The sequence below is a fragment of the Helianthus annuus genome, chromosome 17 (genome assembly GCF_002127325.2).
Source record: "Helianthus annuus cultivar XRQ/B chromosome 17, HanXRQr2.0-SUNRISE, whole genome shotgun sequence".
Taxonomy (NCBI): domain Eukaryota; kingdom Viridiplantae; phylum Streptophyta; class Magnoliopsida; order Asterales; family Asteraceae; genus Helianthus; species Helianthus annuus.
Genome location: NC_035449.2, coordinates 58786933 through 58805827, shown reverse-complemented (window position 1 = coordinate 58805827; position 18895 = coordinate 58786933). Strand labels below are relative to the sequence as shown.

General features: G+C 35.9%; 2 protein-coding genes across 2 annotated transcripts; one reads left to right on the top strand and one right to left on the bottom strand.

The window, feature by feature from the left end:
• Positions 1 to 8006: 8006 nt before the first annotated feature.
• LOC110923062 (translocon-associated protein subunit beta) lies at positions 8007 to 11977 on the top strand. Its single transcript, XM_022167246.2, has 6 exons — positions 8007 to 8236; positions 10888 to 10986; positions 11072 to 11180; positions 11263 to 11334; positions 11445 to 11450; positions 11558 to 11977. The coding sequence occupies exons 1-6, from the start codon at positions 8049 to 8051 to the stop codon at positions 11675 to 11677; spliced, it is 594 nt and encodes a 197-aa protein (XP_022022938.1). The 5' UTR covers positions 8007 to 8048; the 3' UTR covers positions 11678 to 11977.
• Positions 11978 to 16688: 4711 nt separating this feature from the next.
• On the bottom strand, positions 16689 to 18398 carry LOC110923061 (GEM-like protein 5). The gene is made up of 3 exons (XM_022167245.2): positions 17848 to 18398; positions 17309 to 17583; positions 16689 to 17037 (listed from the first exon to the last, which is right to left on the bottom strand). The coding sequence occupies exons 1-3, from the start codon at positions 18107 to 18109 to the stop codon at positions 16837 to 16839; spliced, it is 738 nt and encodes a 245-aa protein (XP_022022937.1). The 5' UTR covers positions 18110 to 18398; the 3' UTR covers positions 16689 to 16836.
• Between the last annotated feature and the right edge of the window lie 497 nt (positions 18399 to 18895).

The window sequence follows — 18895 nt, the reverse complement described above, 5'->3', positions numbered from 1 at the left end:
CCGAAGAGATGACCGGTTTCGGTTTAAACACGGAAAAACCGCCAAGAACGGCCAGTTCTGATGAAACGGGGTGATTCCCGGCCGTTAGAACAGGTCGGAATTGATGGGGTTTCAGTTGTTCAACATATCACGACAACGTCTCGACCAAAACCACCGGAGAACACGCGAAAATCGCCGAAAACAGCTGGACAGGCTGGCCGATCGAGCGGCCCAGCCGATCGGCTGGACCAGCCGATCGAACGGCCCACTCGATCGAACGGCCCACTCGATCGAGCAGCCCGGCCGATCGAACGGTCCATCCGAATGGGCCAGTTCCCATCCAATTTTCGTCCAATTTCATGTAATTCGATACCGTTTAACGCGTAACCCAATACTCATGTAATTAGTCTGAAATCAGGACATTCTCAGGCATCATCCCGACAATCCAACCGAATACGCACTGTGAGTATACTTGACCCCTTTTATCGAATTTTGGGTGTAACATACATTCCTTATAAATCGAACTTATCAAACGAATGATTCAAATTGTTAATCTATCACTTGCGAATAACTGTTTGCATAGATATACGTGATGGTAGTTGCATGTATGCTAGGACTTATACTCGTGACGTCCCACCTAAACTAGTATAGTACTATTGCGCCCGACGGGGTCTAGTTATGCCATCGAAGAGTCGAGCATCGAGGACTTAGCTGGTAGTATCAGTTTTGTGAGTATATATGTCGTGTATTACGTTTATGCATATGGAAATTCGCAGCACTTTTAATCTATTATTCTGTTACATATCAAACATGTATACCCGCCAATACTTTTGTATTGATATTATTTTAACGTATGTTGCAGGATTAGTCGAAGTCTACATCAATCGAGCTAGGAAGTCTAGAAACTCACCTAAATTCTAGGTTGACGGATTTGAATTGTTCGAGAGGACAAGAAATCTGTGATAACTTATGTTATTGTATTGTTTGTTAGTATGGGATGACAAATGTAATGAATATTATAGCAATATAGTTGTTATGGATTCTCTTGAGCAATCTGATTCGCCTAGTGCCCCGCCCCGATGATTCCGCCATCGGTTGGGGTGTGACACATAATGTATCAACTATTCAAGCCCTAGAAATCATAATGTAAATCACACTAAAAATCATCTAAACATCATATACACCATTAAAAAAAATAAAAATAAAAAACCCCAAAAATCAGGTCTGATCGTATATAACCCACCACAAAAAAGACAAAATATCATCATCATCACTAACAAAATATAAATATATAACCCACCACAAAATCAAATATCATCACTAACAACAACAAGAAGCACGTGTCTCCTGCCATCGAAAAATCACTTCGGTGGCTACCGGTTCTGTCCCACCCCACCAAAAATCATCAAAAAAAATCAACAAAAAATCAACCAAAAATCATCAAAAAAATCAACCAAAAATCATCAAAAATAACAAAGAAACTTACCCGTGTTCGATCGGCAGTGATATGATGACTGATTACGGTGGTATGCGGTTGATGTTGTCGCTGATGTTCTGATCGCTGGCGTGCGTGCAGGGAGGATAGAGAGCGGGAGAGAATATGTAAGGGTTTTGGGCTTGTTTATTTTATTTTAGTTTGAAACTAGGTTAGAACCCCGTGTATTACACGGGTTAAATAAATGTAATTTTATATATTAAATAATAAAAAGTTACATCTTTATGAAAGTCGCATATGGTACGGGTTAAATAAATGTAATTTTATATATCAAATAATAAAAAAAGTTATATCTTTAAAAACCATGTGTATTACACAGATTAAGTAAATGTAATTTTGTATACTAAATACTAAAAACGTCGTATCTTTAAAAAACCCGTGTATAATCGGGTTGAATAAATCTACCAAATGATAAAAAAAAATTACATCCTTAAAAACCCCATATATTACACGTGTTGAATAGATCTAAAAAAGAGTTATATCTTTAAAAACCATGTGTATTACACAGATTAAATAAATGTAATTTTGTATATATTAAATACTAAAAACGTCGTATCTTTAAAAAACCCGTGTACAGTCGGGTTGAAAACTCTACCAAATAATAAAAAAATTATGTCCTTAAAAACCCCATGTATTACACTACATGTGTTGAATAAATCTAATTTTACATAGCAAACGATAAAAAAGTTATATCTTTAAAAACTTCGTGTATTACACGGGTTATATAAATGTAACTTTGTATAGTAAATAATAAAAGTTAAATTTTTAAAAACCCCGCGTTTTACACGAGTTGAATAAATATAAGAGTTAATTACATAGTTAGTCCCTGTGGTTTGCACAAAATAACATACTTAGGTACTAATAGTTTAAAATCACCTTCTAGGGTATTAACTTTTGATTTTGTAACGTTTGGAGGTATTAACTTCTAGGGTATTAACATAGTTAGTCCTTGTGGTTTGCACAAAATAACATATTTAGATACTAATAGAATGTGATTTTAAACCTACAAATAACGTTAATACCTTCAAATGTTAAAAGTTAATACCCTAGAATGTGATTTTAAACTATTAGTACCTAAGTATGTTACTTTGTGCAAAATACAGGGACTAACTATGTAATTAACTCTAAATATAATTTTGTATACCAAATAATAAAAAAAGTTATATTTTTAATAAATTAGAATAACATTTAATATTAATTTATTATTTATATATTTAATATAAGATAAGTAGGAAAGAGAGGTATTTGTCTTAAAAATATATTAAATTAACAATTTAGATTTGAGGATAATATTTTATTAAATTAACAATTATTTTTATTTAGTTAATATAAGATAAGTATGTATTTGAGGATGCCTTCAATGAATGACACGTGTTCAAAAGTTGGTTTCTTTTATTATAGTAGATAGATATTGTTGATTTGTTGGGTTTGTTCATTGGGCTAAGACTTAGTAGTGAGCTAGTTAAAGGTATTGGGTATTTGGGTTTAATTATTTAGGTATTAAAAGGTATATAATTTAGGTAGTGTTTTTTAAAAAAAAATAAGAGTTTACTAAAAAATTTTAAAATATAAATTGATAACACTTTTTACCTAAGGGGTGCGGACGAAAAATTCCAAGGAGAGCGGACAGAAAATTCCATGGGGTGCGGACAAAAAATTTCAAGGGGTGCGGACGGGATTTTCGACAGAACTTAACACTAAATTTTTTTTTCCCGGGGGTGCGCCCGCCCACCTTGGGCCAAGCTTAAGTCTGCCCCTGATTGCGTTTTAGAAATAACACATTTCTTTGTGTTTTCTGGCCATTGCGTTTTACAAATAAGACATTTCTTTGTGTTTTTGGTGAATTGCGTTTTAGAAAAAAAGTCATTTTTAGGTTTTTTTCGATTAAATTGCTTTAATAAAAATGTATGAGTAAAATTAATTTTCTATAAATTTGTCTCTGGAAAACTGCATTCGTAGACAGTTTTATGCCATTGCGTTTTAGAACTGCATTCCTAGTTCAGACAATTAACAAACAATTATTGTCCTGGTTCAATGCATTTTAGAGAGAAAACTTTCTTTGGTGTTTTTATGCCATTGCGTTTTAAAATTAAGACATTTTTATGCGTTTTCTGGTCATTGCGTTTTAGAAAAACACATTTTTGAATTGTTTTTAGTCAATGCGTTTTAGGTAAAACACATTTTTAGGTGTTTTCAGTCCATTGCGTTTTACAGAGAACACTTTCTTTTGTTTTTTAGGCCATTGCGTTTTAGAAATGAGACATTTTTAAGTGTTTTCTAGCAATTGCGTTTTATAAATAAGACATTTCTTTGTGTTTTTTGGTGCATTGCGTTTTAGGTAAAACACATTTTTATGTGTTTTCAGTCCATTGCGTTTTAGAAAACAGACATTTTAATTGTTTTCTGGCAATTGCGTTTTAGAAATAAGACATGTGCTTGTGTTTTTGGTGCATTGCGTTTTAGGTAAAACACATTTTTATGTGTTTTTAGTCCATTGCGTTTTAGAAACTACACTTTCTTTTGAGTTTTTAGGCTATTGCGTTTTAGAAATAACACATTTCTTTGTGTTTTCTGGCCATTACGTTTTACAAATAAGACATTTCTTTGTGTTTTTGGTGCATTGCGTCTTAGAAAAATGTCATTTTTTAGGTTTTTTTCGATTAAATTGCTTTAATAAAAATGCATGAGAAAATAAATTTTCTATAAATTTGTCTCTGGAAAACTGCATTCGTAGACAGTTTTATGCCATTGCATTTTAGAACTGCATTCCTAGTTCAGACAATTAACAGACAACTATTGTCCTAGTTCAATGCGTTTTAGAGAGAACACTTTCTTTGGTGTTTTTATGCCATTGCGTTTTAAAACTAAGACATTTTTATGCGTTTTCTGGTCATTGCGTTTTAGAAAAACACATTTTTGAAGTGTTTTTAGTCATTGCGTTTTAGGTAAAACACATTTTTAGGTGTTTTCAGTCCATTGCGTTTTACAGAGAACACTTTCTTTTGTTTTTTAGGCCATTGCGTTTTAGAAATGAGACATTTTTAAGTGTTTTCTGGCCATTGCGTTTTATAAATAAGACATTTCTTTTTGTTTTTGGTGCATTGCGTTTTAGGTAAAACACATTTTTATGTGTTTTCAGTCCTTGCGTTTTAGAAAACAGACATTTTAAGTGTTTTCTGGCCATTGCGTTTTAGAAATAAGACATGTGTTTGTGTTTTTGGTGCATTGCGTTTTACGTAAAAACACATATTTATGTGTTTTCAATCCATTGTGTTTTAGAAACTACACTTTCTTTTGAGTTTTTAGGCTATTGTGTTTTAGAAATAACACATTTCTTTGCGTTTTTTGGCCATTGCGTTTTACAAATAAGACACTTCTTTGTGTTTTTGGTGCATTGCGTTTTAGAAAAATGTAATTTTTAGGTTTTTTTCCATTGCGTTTTATGCAACTGGGTTTTCAAAAAAAAATTTCGAAAATATAGCAATAGTATACTCGTTTTAAAGATAAAAAACGCTCGTTTTTTGTTGCAATTTTTATAAAAAAATAATGTCGTATGAAAGAGTTATTAACGTTTAAAAAATGGGGGGAATTGGGGGAGAGAGAAACTATTGTTTTGGATTGACTAGAATGCCCCTAAACAAACTCACGCGCCTCTTTTTTTCTCTTCAATTTCCATCATTTAATCTTAGCCCTTGATTAACTAAGTGGATGGTCAAGATCACTTGTCAAATAAACTTTCTATTGTATCTCCACCCATTGATAATTATCAATAAAGTGATTGATAATAGCAACTAACAAATTTCTTTCACTAGAGGAGTGTGGGTTAAATTCTCACAAAATGAGCAATATGTAGATTTTAAGGGAGTGTATGAGTATGATTTTCGTTAAAAAAAAAGTAGAGTTAAATGCTATTTTAGTCCTTGTGGTTTGGGTCATTTTTTCAGTTTAGTCCAAAGGTTTCATTTTTCGTCCGTGGGTCCAAAAAGGTTTCATCGTTGTCATTTAATCCACTAAGTTAACTTCATTCATTTTTTCTATTAACGAAAAGGGCAATTCGGTCATTTTATATGTAATTCTGTTAACTAGAAGGACAATTCGGCTATATAAAATGACTGAATTGCCCTTCTCGTTAGCAGAAAAAAATGGATGAAGTTAACCCAGTGAACTAAAATGACAACGGTGAAATCTTTTTGGACCTACAGACGAAAAATGAAACATTTGAACTAAACTGGCAAAATGACTCAAACACAGAAACTAAAATGAAATTTAACTCAAAAAAAGTAATAGCAAACTTGGGTTAAATGGGCAATCACGGGTCACTTTAAAATGAATGAGCCCTCATGGGCAAATTTAGAATAAATGGGCCCTTCAAGTCCAATAACCTTTCTAAAATTCACAAAAAAACATAAAGAGTAAAATGCAATTTTACCCCTTGGGGTTTAGGGTAATTGGTACGTTTACCCCTCCCCCTAAGGAAATAATTGCAATTTTACCCCCCAACGTTTGTTGTTATGTCGCAACTTTACCCCCCAGCGTCAAAGTCCAAGTTATCTTTAAACGGTCAAAGGGCATAAATGTAATTTTACATGAGGATCTTTCTATTACCCCTGTACTTCTCTTCCTACTTCATCCTTACCCCCTAAGCTTCACTCCCCCCACTCCACTCCTTCTTCTTCCTACACCGACGATCATCACTTCCACACCCACCGGCGATTTTAAACGGTCATAACTAGGCACATTATAAACACCGTGCTTCCACCTCCACTCCTTCTTCTTCATCATGAGCGAATCCGAGAACACCATGCTTCCACCTCCACCTCCGGCGACCACACCTCCGGCGATGCACCTGTCTGCCGGCGATGCCCCTGTCAACCAGCGATCCTCCCTGTTCTCTCTGCTGTCAGGTATAATCGAACAACTATAGTAATGTTAGGTTGAACAAGTAAAAAACAGGGGTTATTGAACATCGATCTTTCTGTGTTTGCAGTGCACATGAGGATTCGTGTTTCACCCTAATCGATTGTGGTTTCCGTGGTTGTGAAAATGCGGGGCCGTCCTTTCCTGCACTTCCAGTTTCCCCCTCAGCAGGAAATGGTTGTGTAGTTGATGTTTAATATATTAGGATCTATTGGTTTAATATATTAGGATCTTTTGGTTTAATACTGATCTAATTGTATATATATTAGGATCTTTTGATGTTTATAATGTGTCCCTAGTTATGACCAATGTTTACAGCTAATGTGTTCTTGATAAGCCTTTTTTATACTCTCATGATGGTATATTGGTGTGCTTGATACATGTTAGGATCAAAATGTGCCTAGTTATGACAGTTACATGATCATAGTTGATGACAGTTACATGATCATACATGATCAAAATGTGCAGTTGTGAAATTTGATGTTTGATGTTTTGATAAGTTGATGACAGTTACATGATCTTACATGATCAAAATGTGCAGTTGTGAAGTTTGATGTTTGATTAGGATTACATTTTGTCCATTTGATCAAAATGTGCAGTTGATGACAGTGGTTAGTCCATTTGATCAAAATGTGCAGTTGATGACAGTGCTGTCAACAACATGTTTAAACTGATTTTGTTTCATAACATGTTTCAACTGTTTCAACTGATTTTGTTTAAGCATTAACCTGCTGTCAACAACCTCTTTAAACTCTTTCAACTGTTTGCTATTATTAGCTGCTGCTGCTAATAGTCATAACAGATTCTAGAACACATTGTTAGTGTAGCAGTGAATGTGAGTGTGCTTAATCAGACGTTGTTAATTACAATGTCTGAATGTGAGTGTGCTTAATCAGATTCTAGAACACATTGTTAGTGCAACAGTGGTTTGATAGTGGTTTGATACATTGTTAGTGCAGCAGTGGTTTGATACATGGTCAGATAGTGCAGCAGGTAGTGCAGCAGGTAGTGCAGCAGGGGTATAATTGTAAACTTAGCAGGTATGCTTGATTTTTGAACAGGTTTGATTTTTTGAGTATAGAACACATTGAACAGCCAAACATTGAAGGTTTGATACATGGTCAGGTTTGAACAGGTTTGGTTTTTGAGTATACTTATAGGTTTCAAATTTTTGAACAGGTTTGCTTGATGCTATTTATAGGTTTCAGATTTTTGATTATAGAATCATAGAACATGTTCTGATTTTTTAGTATAGAAACATAGAACAGGTTTCTGATTTTGGCGGGAAGGGTTTTGGAAGTTGCAGGGGGTAATGTTGTGTCTTAACACAAAGTACTGGGGGTAATAACAAAGGACAAATTAGTAATTTACCAGTGGGGGGGTAATTGTGCGACTTAACAGGAATGTTGGGGGGTAAAATGGAAAGGTAATATAGCCATTTCAAGTTATAGTTAACAGATCTGTTAACAACTTTGACGTCGGGGGTAAAGTTGCGACACAACAGCAAACATTGGGGTAAAATTGTAATTATTTCCTTAGGGGATAGACATGCCAATTGCCCTAAACCCTAGAGGGTAAAATTGCATTTTACTCAAACATAAATAACCAAGTAACAAAAGTACAAAACATACTGAAACACCACCAAAATCTTGCAGAAATGGCGAAATTCTTCACGAATTCTCTCCTCACCTTAACAACAGTAGTCCTGTTGTTGATCGCACCGTCGGTAATTGACGGATCGGAGGCTCCGTTCATCGTAGCTCACAAGAAAGCTACACTCAATAGGCTCAAATCCGGTGCCGATAAACTCTCCGTTTCAATCGACATTTATAACCGTGGATCTGCGTATGCAACCATCTCCATACTTTCAATTCAGCATCTTCATGCATGTGTGGATTTATATTTTATACGTGTTATATTATATCGATTTATATATTTGAATAGATTGTTCCAATTGACTCAGTTACCTTGCATGTAATTGACAGTGGATTCGGTGATTAGGTTACATTTTAAAAATTGATTCGAATAATTTGATTTCTAGACTCTACTGACGAAAATAGGTCTAATCGTGTTAAACCGACTAGGAAATTAACAAGGGTATCAAATGTGAAAACGACTCGTTTAACTACTTTATATCTCATGTAACTTTTCTATATGTTTTATGTACTAGAAAGGAGAAATGATGGAGCCTAGCCTCTTAATTTTGATTATTTTTGATTTTTTTTTTTTTTTTTTTTGTAAAATATACATTTCTAACACGCATTTTGGTTGGTTTTTATTCAAAATAAAAAGGAATTTACACAGTGTACTTTTTATTAGACAGGTCTAATCGTTGTCATATTCAGGTCAGGAATTGTCGGCCCTAGACCAGGGGCGGACCCACCCTTTGGCCAAGGTAGGCGGCCGCACCCTTGACAAAAAAATTTAGTGTATATTTTAGGCAAAAAACCCGACCGTATCCCTTGAAAATATGGTTGAACACCTCATCCGCACCCCCAACAAATAATTTATGGGTCCGCCACTGCCCTAGACTCTAGTAATGATTTATGCCTTTCAGATATAAATTATGTGTTTTTAGAATCTTTTTGTAACCAGACAATTACAATGTATTGATAAAAAGATCTTTTACAAAGTAGTTGCAGTTGACCAGAATTAAGTGCATACGTTAAGTCAATTTGTGAAGGATAGAGTTTGATTTATTATTTCTGGTAACTAGTCCTTTTTTTAAGTTTTGTCACAGTATCAGTTGGCTGTGTAGTCATAGCGTTTCTTTCGGGCGTAAGCTTTATAAATCAGGTGGCAAGAGATTGTATGTGGTTGTTTTGAAGTCATTGTAATTCTCTAGGGTTTTAAGTTTCAACTAAGGTTCAGTTTGGTATGTGTGGGTGGGTCTGGTTGAGGATCTTGTATGCCGATTACATAAGTTGTGTTTTTTTTATAAATGTGGCATCACCAAGCTTTACTTTGACGGATTACTAGGTTTACAGTTGGCCTTGTTAAGAAATTTCTATTTAAATCTGATTAGAGAGAATAAGGGGATCGGGTCAAAAACTGCCATGAATGTAGCTTAGCCTTTTTGGAAAATTCTTTCTTAAAACATGCAAGCAATTTGACTTCAGTAACGATCTTTGCCTTTTAGATATCCGTTAAGATTGTGTAAATTTATAACTCAGTTAAGATTGCTCTGGTACTTTAAAAATTGATTTATTTTTGCGCCATGTGACCTTTATACACCTTTTCTTATTATATTTGTCTTATGAGCTGTGATACTAGCTTTGTTTACTTCCATCACTAACAATGAGCAGGTATTATATAGTTTTTTTGAAATATTCAACATGAGATTTGGATTTTGAATTGATATGCATATCAAATTGTATAGTTAATTCTGATTTTCGTGATCATACCCTAAGGGGGTGTTTGTTTTTTGTGAAAAGCACTTCCAAACCTGTCTGCCCCACGCAGACCACGCGCAGATGTTTGAGTCTGCAGCGTGTTTGTTTTTTGGAAGTGATTTCATTAAAAAACCTCTTCTAAACCTCTTCCTCGCACAGACCTAGCCTCACATCTTCAAGCCTCTTCTAGACCTCTGCTCTTTCAAAACACATCTCAAAAACCAAAACCATAGCATCCTTCTTCTCCACAGCGACACCTCCATCTTCTCCAGCCCGCCGACACCTCCACCTCCTCCGCCATCCCACATCTCCATCGACCCCACCTTCCGTCGCTTCTCTTCCTCCGATCTATCTTCCGATCTGCTGCGATTATAATCATCAGGGCTGAATGGGGTCGTGGGATGTTGGTAATTGGCCTTCTTTCGACCCCCACAACTTCAGCCAACTTCGCCCCAACGATCCTTCTGCCCCTTCCGTAAGCTCATCACTATTTATTTAGGGTTTCCTTTCTGTTTGGTAATTCAATGTAACCAGTGGGTGCTCAATTGTTCATTTCGAATGATTTTAGGGTTAAATAATGATCCATTGTACTGCAGAATTAGGATTATTTGAGTACTGAGATTAATCAGATTATAGAAAGTTCAACTTCTTTCAAGATTGTATCAAAGATGAAAGTTTATTTATATTTCAGTAGCTTGCAGAAGTTAAAAAACAAACAGTCTTCTTCTTGCAGACTGCAGAGGTTTGGTCCACCTCTTCAGCTGCAGATGTCTGCAGATGTGGTCCGCAGACTGCAGACGTTTTTCCTCTGAAAAAACAAACAGCACCTAAGTGTTTCGGTGTCTTACTATAGTCTATTTCTAATTTCTGTATAGTAGTGTTTATGTCTGCTATGTAACCAGACCCAGCATGGTGCATTATCAAGAGTCCTTTATCTCAAACTAGTTGCTGTTGAAAACTTATATTTATAATATGTGGAGTAATGAGTTCTATATATTTCTTCTGTAAGACAAACCTTTTGAGTTTCAACATAGAAAGCATTTACAGAAAAAGAAAGACTATTGCTTTACATAATCTCACATCTCACTATCTTTTGTATTGCAGGAGTGCATATGATGTTAGCCTCACTGATGACGGCTGGTCTCCCGAAATATTCAAAATCATCTCCGGAAACACTTCAACATCTTGGGAAAGGCTTGACGTGTAAGTATCTAATATTCTAACTCTAAAATGCCTACATGTAATATCCTCAGTGAAGATCACAATGATTATGCTTTTATACCATCAGTGGTGCCGTTCTATCTCACTCCTTTGAGCTGGAGTCAAATGTGAAAACCGTCTTCTATAGCACACCAGCTGTTATTACATTCCGTGTCCCCACAAAGGCTGCACTGCAGGTTGGTTTACAAAGTAATCTAATATTTCTGTTTTGCTGGTATTGTATGTGTTTGGTGAGTTTTAAAATATTTTTGACTTCAGGAGGCATATTCGACATCACTCCTACCTCTTGAAATCCTATCAGATAAGCCTAAGGCGAGCGCACTTCATCTTGTAAGTTCTTTTTCTACGTTCATTTACCAAAAGTTATAAGATATTGTAACTGATAATGCATTGCCGTGTATTTTGCATGAATTTTGTGCTTGATGCCTGCTACCTTTCAGGCTAAGGTATGAGATATTGTTTCCTGCAAATCTGTTTTATGTGTTTTTTCATTTGTATTGTAATATGTATTCTGTTGTTTTACATTCTGTTCTTCGTTTTATCAACTATGCAGAGAATGTTGGGTAATTATGGGTCGCTGGTATCTGTGATCTCCATTATGGTCTTATTTGTGTACATGGTGGCAACTCCATCCAAGTCCGGTTCTGCAAAGGGAAGCAAGAAGAAACGTTGATGAGATTAGTCTCTGCATGGCACTAAAGCCGCTTTGTGTTGACTTTTTTGTTTCGTTTGTAAAATGTTTTAAAGAGAGAGTTTTGACATTGTAAAAGGCATGGTTTTAACTTATTAGGCCACCTGCTGTAAGAGAGGTTCGTCTCTATGGCGTAGGGTGCTCAGAGTTCGGCTGTGATGGTTTTTAGGTCAAACCAAGAGTCAACCATTAGTAACTGTTTTACACCGCTGTAACTTGTAAGCTAATGCCAAACCTTTGACAATTAAAAGTGGACCAAACCAAACCACATCGTTACTAATAGTTTGGTTAACTGGTTTAGGCTTATTGGCATTTATCTATATACTATATATAAGCATTTCCCATGTACAAAAAGGTAATTTTCATTGAAATTTTAAGATGGCAGACCAAGAGTCATGGCTTTTTCCCTAATTTTTTATCCCTGCCTCCCAATTTTGCCCTCGATTCAATGATGTTTCCCATTGTCGTTCCTAATAATCCTGAACGTAGAAATTGATAAGGCGAGGATGATCTTCACATTTAATTGGAAGAAACCCAATAGCCCTTCCGTTTCTCCCTACAGTTTCTATTCCTCTCTTTCTTTGTATTAGGGTATATAAGACCCATACAACCCTTCAATTGAACATTATTCTCAACAACACGATTCCTACAAAACAATTCGATACTGTCACGCTTTTCTCAGCCGTTGATCGGAGCTTTTCCGCTACCTCTTCCGATCTGATTCGCGCCACTCTCTTTCCCTGCGACGGCATCGGTCCAGAGATCGCTGAATCCATCAAACAGGTTCGATTTGTTTTTTGCGGTTATTCAATTCAACTGTATCATGATGATTTGATGTTTTACTGTTTGTGGTTTGAGATTTCGTTGTTCTGTGTTGTTTTGTTGTGATTTTAACACTGTTGGTTGATGTAATTTACTAATTTGATTTGATATGCAGTTTGAGATCTGTGAGTCTATTGTTTAACCTGATTGTTGGTTTTTAGATAAATAATGGAACTGTTAGCTAATGTTTAAAGTTTGCGATTATTTTGATTCATTTGTTGATTGCAGGTTAATAGAAAGATAAGTTTGGTGTATGGTGGTGGAAGTATTGGTCTAATGGGTATGATAGCTCAGAGAGTTTCCGATGGAGGTTGCCGAGTTCTTGGGTAATATACACAATACACTAACAACAATTCTTCTTCTTGAGGTTACTGCTTGCTGATCAATGTAAATCATTGTTGTTTACTCACATGCAGGGTTATCCCAAAAGCTCTTGTACCCCTTGAGGTAATTCCCCTTTAAATTTAAAAATTGTGAGTTTTTCTCATAATGTAGTACCTACTGTTCTTTTTAGGCTAATAGGTTCAGTTCATTGGTTAGATTTGATGGCCCTTTAAACGAATTGATTAACATAAATAAACGAGATCAAGATACACACGATCATATTGACAATAAACAACTGATTCGTATTATTATTTTCTGTATGAACGAATGAATACAACTGATCCCTATTAGTGCTATTTATACACGCCGGAATACCACCGGTGAACCGTCGCAGCGTTTCAGTAATGAACGCGACACACCCTTTACATATTTAACTATAACTATTTACAATACTTGCCCAATGTTTTATACATCTACATTTAGGGCACTAACTACAGTAGCAAAGTTTATTAACTAAACTTAAAGAACTTAACAAGATCGACTTTGTGCTAGAGAAACGATCCCTTCGACACCCTAGAAGCCTTCCAAGGGACCCATGTGGAGAAGGGTGGTTGTGGCCTGTATTCTGGTTGCTTTAATTTGATACTATATGTTTGGAAATGATGTGGTAGATAATGTTCTTATTTCATTACAGAAGCCTAAATGGCTTATTGCAGCTGCTAACATGTTTGTGGTCATTCTTGACATTGGCAGCTGTCAGGTATTTACTCACATTCGACATGACTTGATTTGGCCAGTTTAACGGACTTGGTTGGACGTGTCAAACCAGCCAAAACCAGTTTGCTTTTTTCAGTTTTTATGTAAAAAAAATATCCAGCCTTTCATGTTGAAAATAATTTATTCATGTAAATGTAGTACTTGTAATCTAGATTAAAAAGTCATTTTCATTCCTGAGGTTTGGCCATTTTTGCGACTTTCATCTAAGGGTTTGTTTTATCACATCTGTGTCTTCGTGGTTTCAAAATCTTGTCATTTTCGTCCTTGAGGGCCAACCTCGAGGGACGAAACTAGCAATTCAGATGTGATTGGTATGTTTGGTTCTATCTGATCTGTGTGAGTGATTGGTTATGGATTGATATCATGAGATTTATGCATCTTCAAGCAGCATAGCTGAATGATTTTTTGTTTGAAATTTGTTTCTATGAACAGGTATAACTGGAGATGGAAGATGCATGTTTCAATCTGTTGTTCATGGTGCTTGTTTGCGAGTAGGAAAGCCAGTTCCGAAGGAGAATGTTACTCGGGAGCTTGCTGATGATCTTAGAACCAAGGTGATTGTATGACACCAGTTTCTATGTTTATGCAAGTTGTAGATTTGTACGTGATTAGATTAGATTAGATTTTTTATTTTTATAGGGAAAGTGTGAACTAGCATTTTTTTAAAAATTAAATCTGGTGACCAGTTTAGAACACTATTTGAAATCAATTGTGAGGTTGTTTGGAACACTATCTGACATCTATTTCTATGTTTATGCGAATCGTAGATTTGTAGGTGATTAGATTAGATTTTGTGATTTTCAAAGGGAAGCGTGACCTAGCAGTTTGCAAATTAATCTGGTGATCAAGTTAGAACACTATTTGGCATCAAGTTTTGAGATCGTTTAGAACACTATTTGACCTCAATTTTGAACTTGAAATGAGTCCAAATGATTTTAAATGTTTAAACTTTAAATTGTTGCTCTTCATCTGAAACATAGGGTGTGCCTTCTAATTTCTAATATTGAGGCCAGTGATGAAGTTTCATCCGTTTTTACAGGAGTTTTAATATTATTATTATTATTGGGTTGTTCATGTTAAAATTTTGGAGTTGTAATCCCCAATAATTCCTGTTAAAATACTCTCTTTGACACTCTTATCATAATATATTCATATGTGTTTATGTTATTCATATATTGATATATACAAATTTTTGGAGAGTGATCAGTGTTTTGGTTTGATAGGTTGTGAAGGAGTTGATCAAGAGACGGACTGAAACTGAATGGTAAGACAAATCTTTGGATAGTGTTCAGTGTTTTCATTTCTTCAGTTGTAATGATTGAAAAGCATTTTAAGGCACATCTTCTATTTATCGGCTCGGTTAAAAGATTGAACGAGCCGAGCTTTAACGGTTTTTAAGGCACATCTTCTATAATATATTTGTATCCTCCGAGCTCAAATGTTGTTTTAATTAGAGGCAGAGGCCGTGTTGAAAGAAATGGAGGAGTCCGGTTTTCAGCCAAATATATACGTTTTAATCTCGCTAATACAATGCTACGGGAAAGCCGACCGGACAGACGATGTGGGGACAACGTTTGACCGAATCATCGCACTTGGTATAACTCCGGATGAGCGGACGTGCGGCTGTCTTCTCAACGTGATGACACAAACGCCTCGTGAAGAACTCGGTAAGCTTACTCGATGCGTTCAAATCGCCAATCCGAAGCTTGGTAGTTTAATCGAAGCATTCGTAAATAGTGTATTTATTAAGAATGTGCAATTGTATGACACACTCACTGTGGGTGAGTGTTACCCCGCAGCGAAGCGCGAGTGCTTTTAGTTATATATTTTAATCGCTTTAAGGTTTGAATTATGTTCTCGTCCCGTATTGACGACCCCGCTGCAACGCGCGGGTTCTCCACTAGTAATTACAAATATACGATCAAAACAAAGAGGTTAATAATAGACTTACCGCTTACTATGGTATTACTTTCCTAATTATATTGGTGAATTGAATTCAATATTCTTAATATGCCACTTGCTTGGTTTTTTCTGATCGTGTTTAGCGTAAACCGTTAACTAAACCATTCGATGCTAGCGTTGTACGCCTTTTAAATTAAGTAAATACCTAAGTAATAATTTAAAGAAATCTTGATGTTCTAGCTTTGAAGCTGGTTTTTGACAATGTCCAATTCCTAGACATGGGTTTTGATTACTTGTTTTTAGAATGAAAAACCTTTCTGTTCTGTAATGTTTATAAACAGAATCTGTTCTGTAACCAGACAAACCACAGTGTATTGAAAAGAAGCCCTTTTACTAACTATTGATTTATTCTAACACTTGAGAAATATACATCAATAATCTCACATTTTGTCCAGATTTTGTATTCAGGATTGCGTATGATGTCCGCCTCACCAATGATGGTTTGTCGTCCCCTGAGATATTCATTATTCAGCATCACCTCAGGGAACAGTTCAACTTCTTGTTAAAGGCCGTGTATGTATCAAATTCTAGATTTCTATTGTAAAACTGGTAGTTTCTTTTCTTTAATTGATTATCACTTGTTTATACCATCACTCGTGCCCTGAGTTGAAAGTGAAAAAACTTCTTTTATAGCACACCAGCTGTTATTGCATTTCGTATAACCACAAACGCTGCATTACAGTTAATTCTTACAATCTTTTGCCTGTTGCAGGCAGGCAGCAAAACTCATATACCTCACTTCTGTCTCTAGAAATCCTATTTAATTAGCCTCAGGGTAAAAAATTTGATCTTGTAAGTTCTTTTACTATTTACAAGTAGCAGATATTTTAAAGAAAAAACGTGATAACATAGTGTTGTTTTTGTGTAACGCCCAGTCTCTCATACCAACCAATATTGTCCATTTTGCCTAAAGAGGAGCTCACGAATTTGACCGTTGATAATAGAAGAATATCATAGTTAGTTGTGCGTGAGTTGGAGCAATCTATGATTGGTAATCTTCTGGAAAGTTTCACTCGGGCAAACAAAAACAAATTTGTGAGCTCCTGATGCGCAAACAACACTATATTCGTTGGGTGTAACAGATTGAATTGTTATCAATAGAATAGAATGTGACAACCAACCTAGAACTGCATTCAAACACCAGACAGTATCTTGTACAAAATCAGAACACTCATAGTGTTGTATGTTGATGAAATCAAAGAATAATACAGACACACAAAGCATTTTTATTTGTCTATGAAACACAATAACATATTTCATGGAACAAATGGGATAGACTTAACACAAGTGGCCACACCGTTGAGGAGATGCTTCGATGCTTTATCATGATTCACGAAACCCATGAACCAGAAATCTTGACCGTCAATCGTAGAGATCTGGATATACTTGTCTATTTGCTTTTTACCTGGTATCGTAACTGGGTTCACCGTGGCTATCTTCTCCAATGGGATAATAACCTGTATAGCAGCTAGCGTTTCAGAATTCAAAGGCGTATGAATGATGAAATCACTAAAAAGAACTGAAAAAACTGTATTGGTAAATAATATTTTTTTTGTATCAGATAACTAAAAACCAAATCTCTTTATATAGAATCATTACAATAAAAAGGTAAATAGTAAAGCTAACCCACTCATGATAATGATAAAACATCAATAACTATCTTAACATTCAAACCAGAGATAGAATAACAAGTTAACAACTAACTAACAAACTTAAAGTCCGTATTACCTTATAGTAGATCCATGACTCCATGCCGTTGGGTTGGATGGAAGACAAGGGGCGATCGCTACAAAACGCGACATGAATATTGGAAAGATACAATGTTCCTGCAACAGGCCCGGTGGAAGTCGACAAGTAACAAGCAAAAGTCCGGTTAAGCTTCTCGTGTGGGTACGTCGTGAAGTTCTGCTTGTACAAAGCTTCAAACCCACCTTCCGTTAACGCTTTTGCGGTCAAATTCATCTTCCCCCATGCCGATCCAGTCACAGATTGACCAGATTTCACTAATTAAATCATAAGATCCTAAATCAGATAGGAATATAGGATACACATACATATACAGTTTTTCTAGAACGACAAAAATAACATTAAACAAAACAAAACTAAACTAAACTAAACCATCCCAACTTATGATATATGCAACAACTACAACAACTGTGTGTCAGGATATTGTCCGCTTTGACCCAGAATAACGACGAATTGGGTAGAGAAACCCAACCCCTTGTACATACATATACATAGACATGGTAAAAAAAACGACGACTTACGATTGGTCCAGATGTTGGATGCAGCGGTCTCGGCCTTGTTACCCCATGTATTTAACTTCTTACGGACGTTATCCATGTTAACATTGGTGGGACGAGGTTGATGATGATGAGGAGGAGGAGGCTGAGGGGCTCCGTATTGGACATACGGGTTTGACTGACCGGGTGGGACGGGTGTACCCATAACGTGAGTCCCCAAAGAAGGATCAGATGATGATGATGATGAAGAAGGATAAGGAGGAGGTGGTGGTTGGTGTGGGTTCATAGCACCGGAGGAGATTAATAAGAGAAACGATCTGTTGTTTGTTACAGAGAAAATTGAAGAAATCTGATTCGCAAACTTTGGAATTGGAATAATAATTAATTAAAATGAGGAAGGTGGGGATGCCGATGCCAAATCGACGGTTGCTTCTGCGTGTTTTTCCAGATGCCTGCCTGCCAACTTGCAATACATTTCAAACCAGAAAGAATTTTATATTTATTTACAAAATTCAATCACACACGGCTTGAATCGTCAACGCTAATTCATATATTCAAAACATGTTTTTCATGGCTGTACAGCTTTCACATCACTTTAAATATTTTGGGACAAAATTCATCCATTTATTTATTTATTCTTACATATCTTATATTCATAGATGCTCTTTTTAAATAACCAGTGGGATTCCTTCGCGTGATGGAGCGAGAATTCGTTTTTCGATAGCTATCGTTCGGTTTGTTAGGGTATTGGTACAATGAAAGCTATTGTTCGGTTTGTTAGGGTATTGGTACAGTACCGGTTGAAATGATACCGACCCGGTTTGCATATTTGAAATAATCAGCTTTGCATAACACATGAAAGATGTAGAAGAATACTTATACAGCTAAACTACTTTCAATCTAACTGAACTCCAGTTTTAGAAAAGAAACTAAACGAAATCAAAAAGTAACTGAATCACTTAATGATATACTTAGGCCAAGTGTAGTGAAATTACACCCACCGTCCGAGTCAGCAACACTTTTGCAGAGGGGCACGAAACACTACGCATGAGGGGTTGCGGATTAGCCTGGT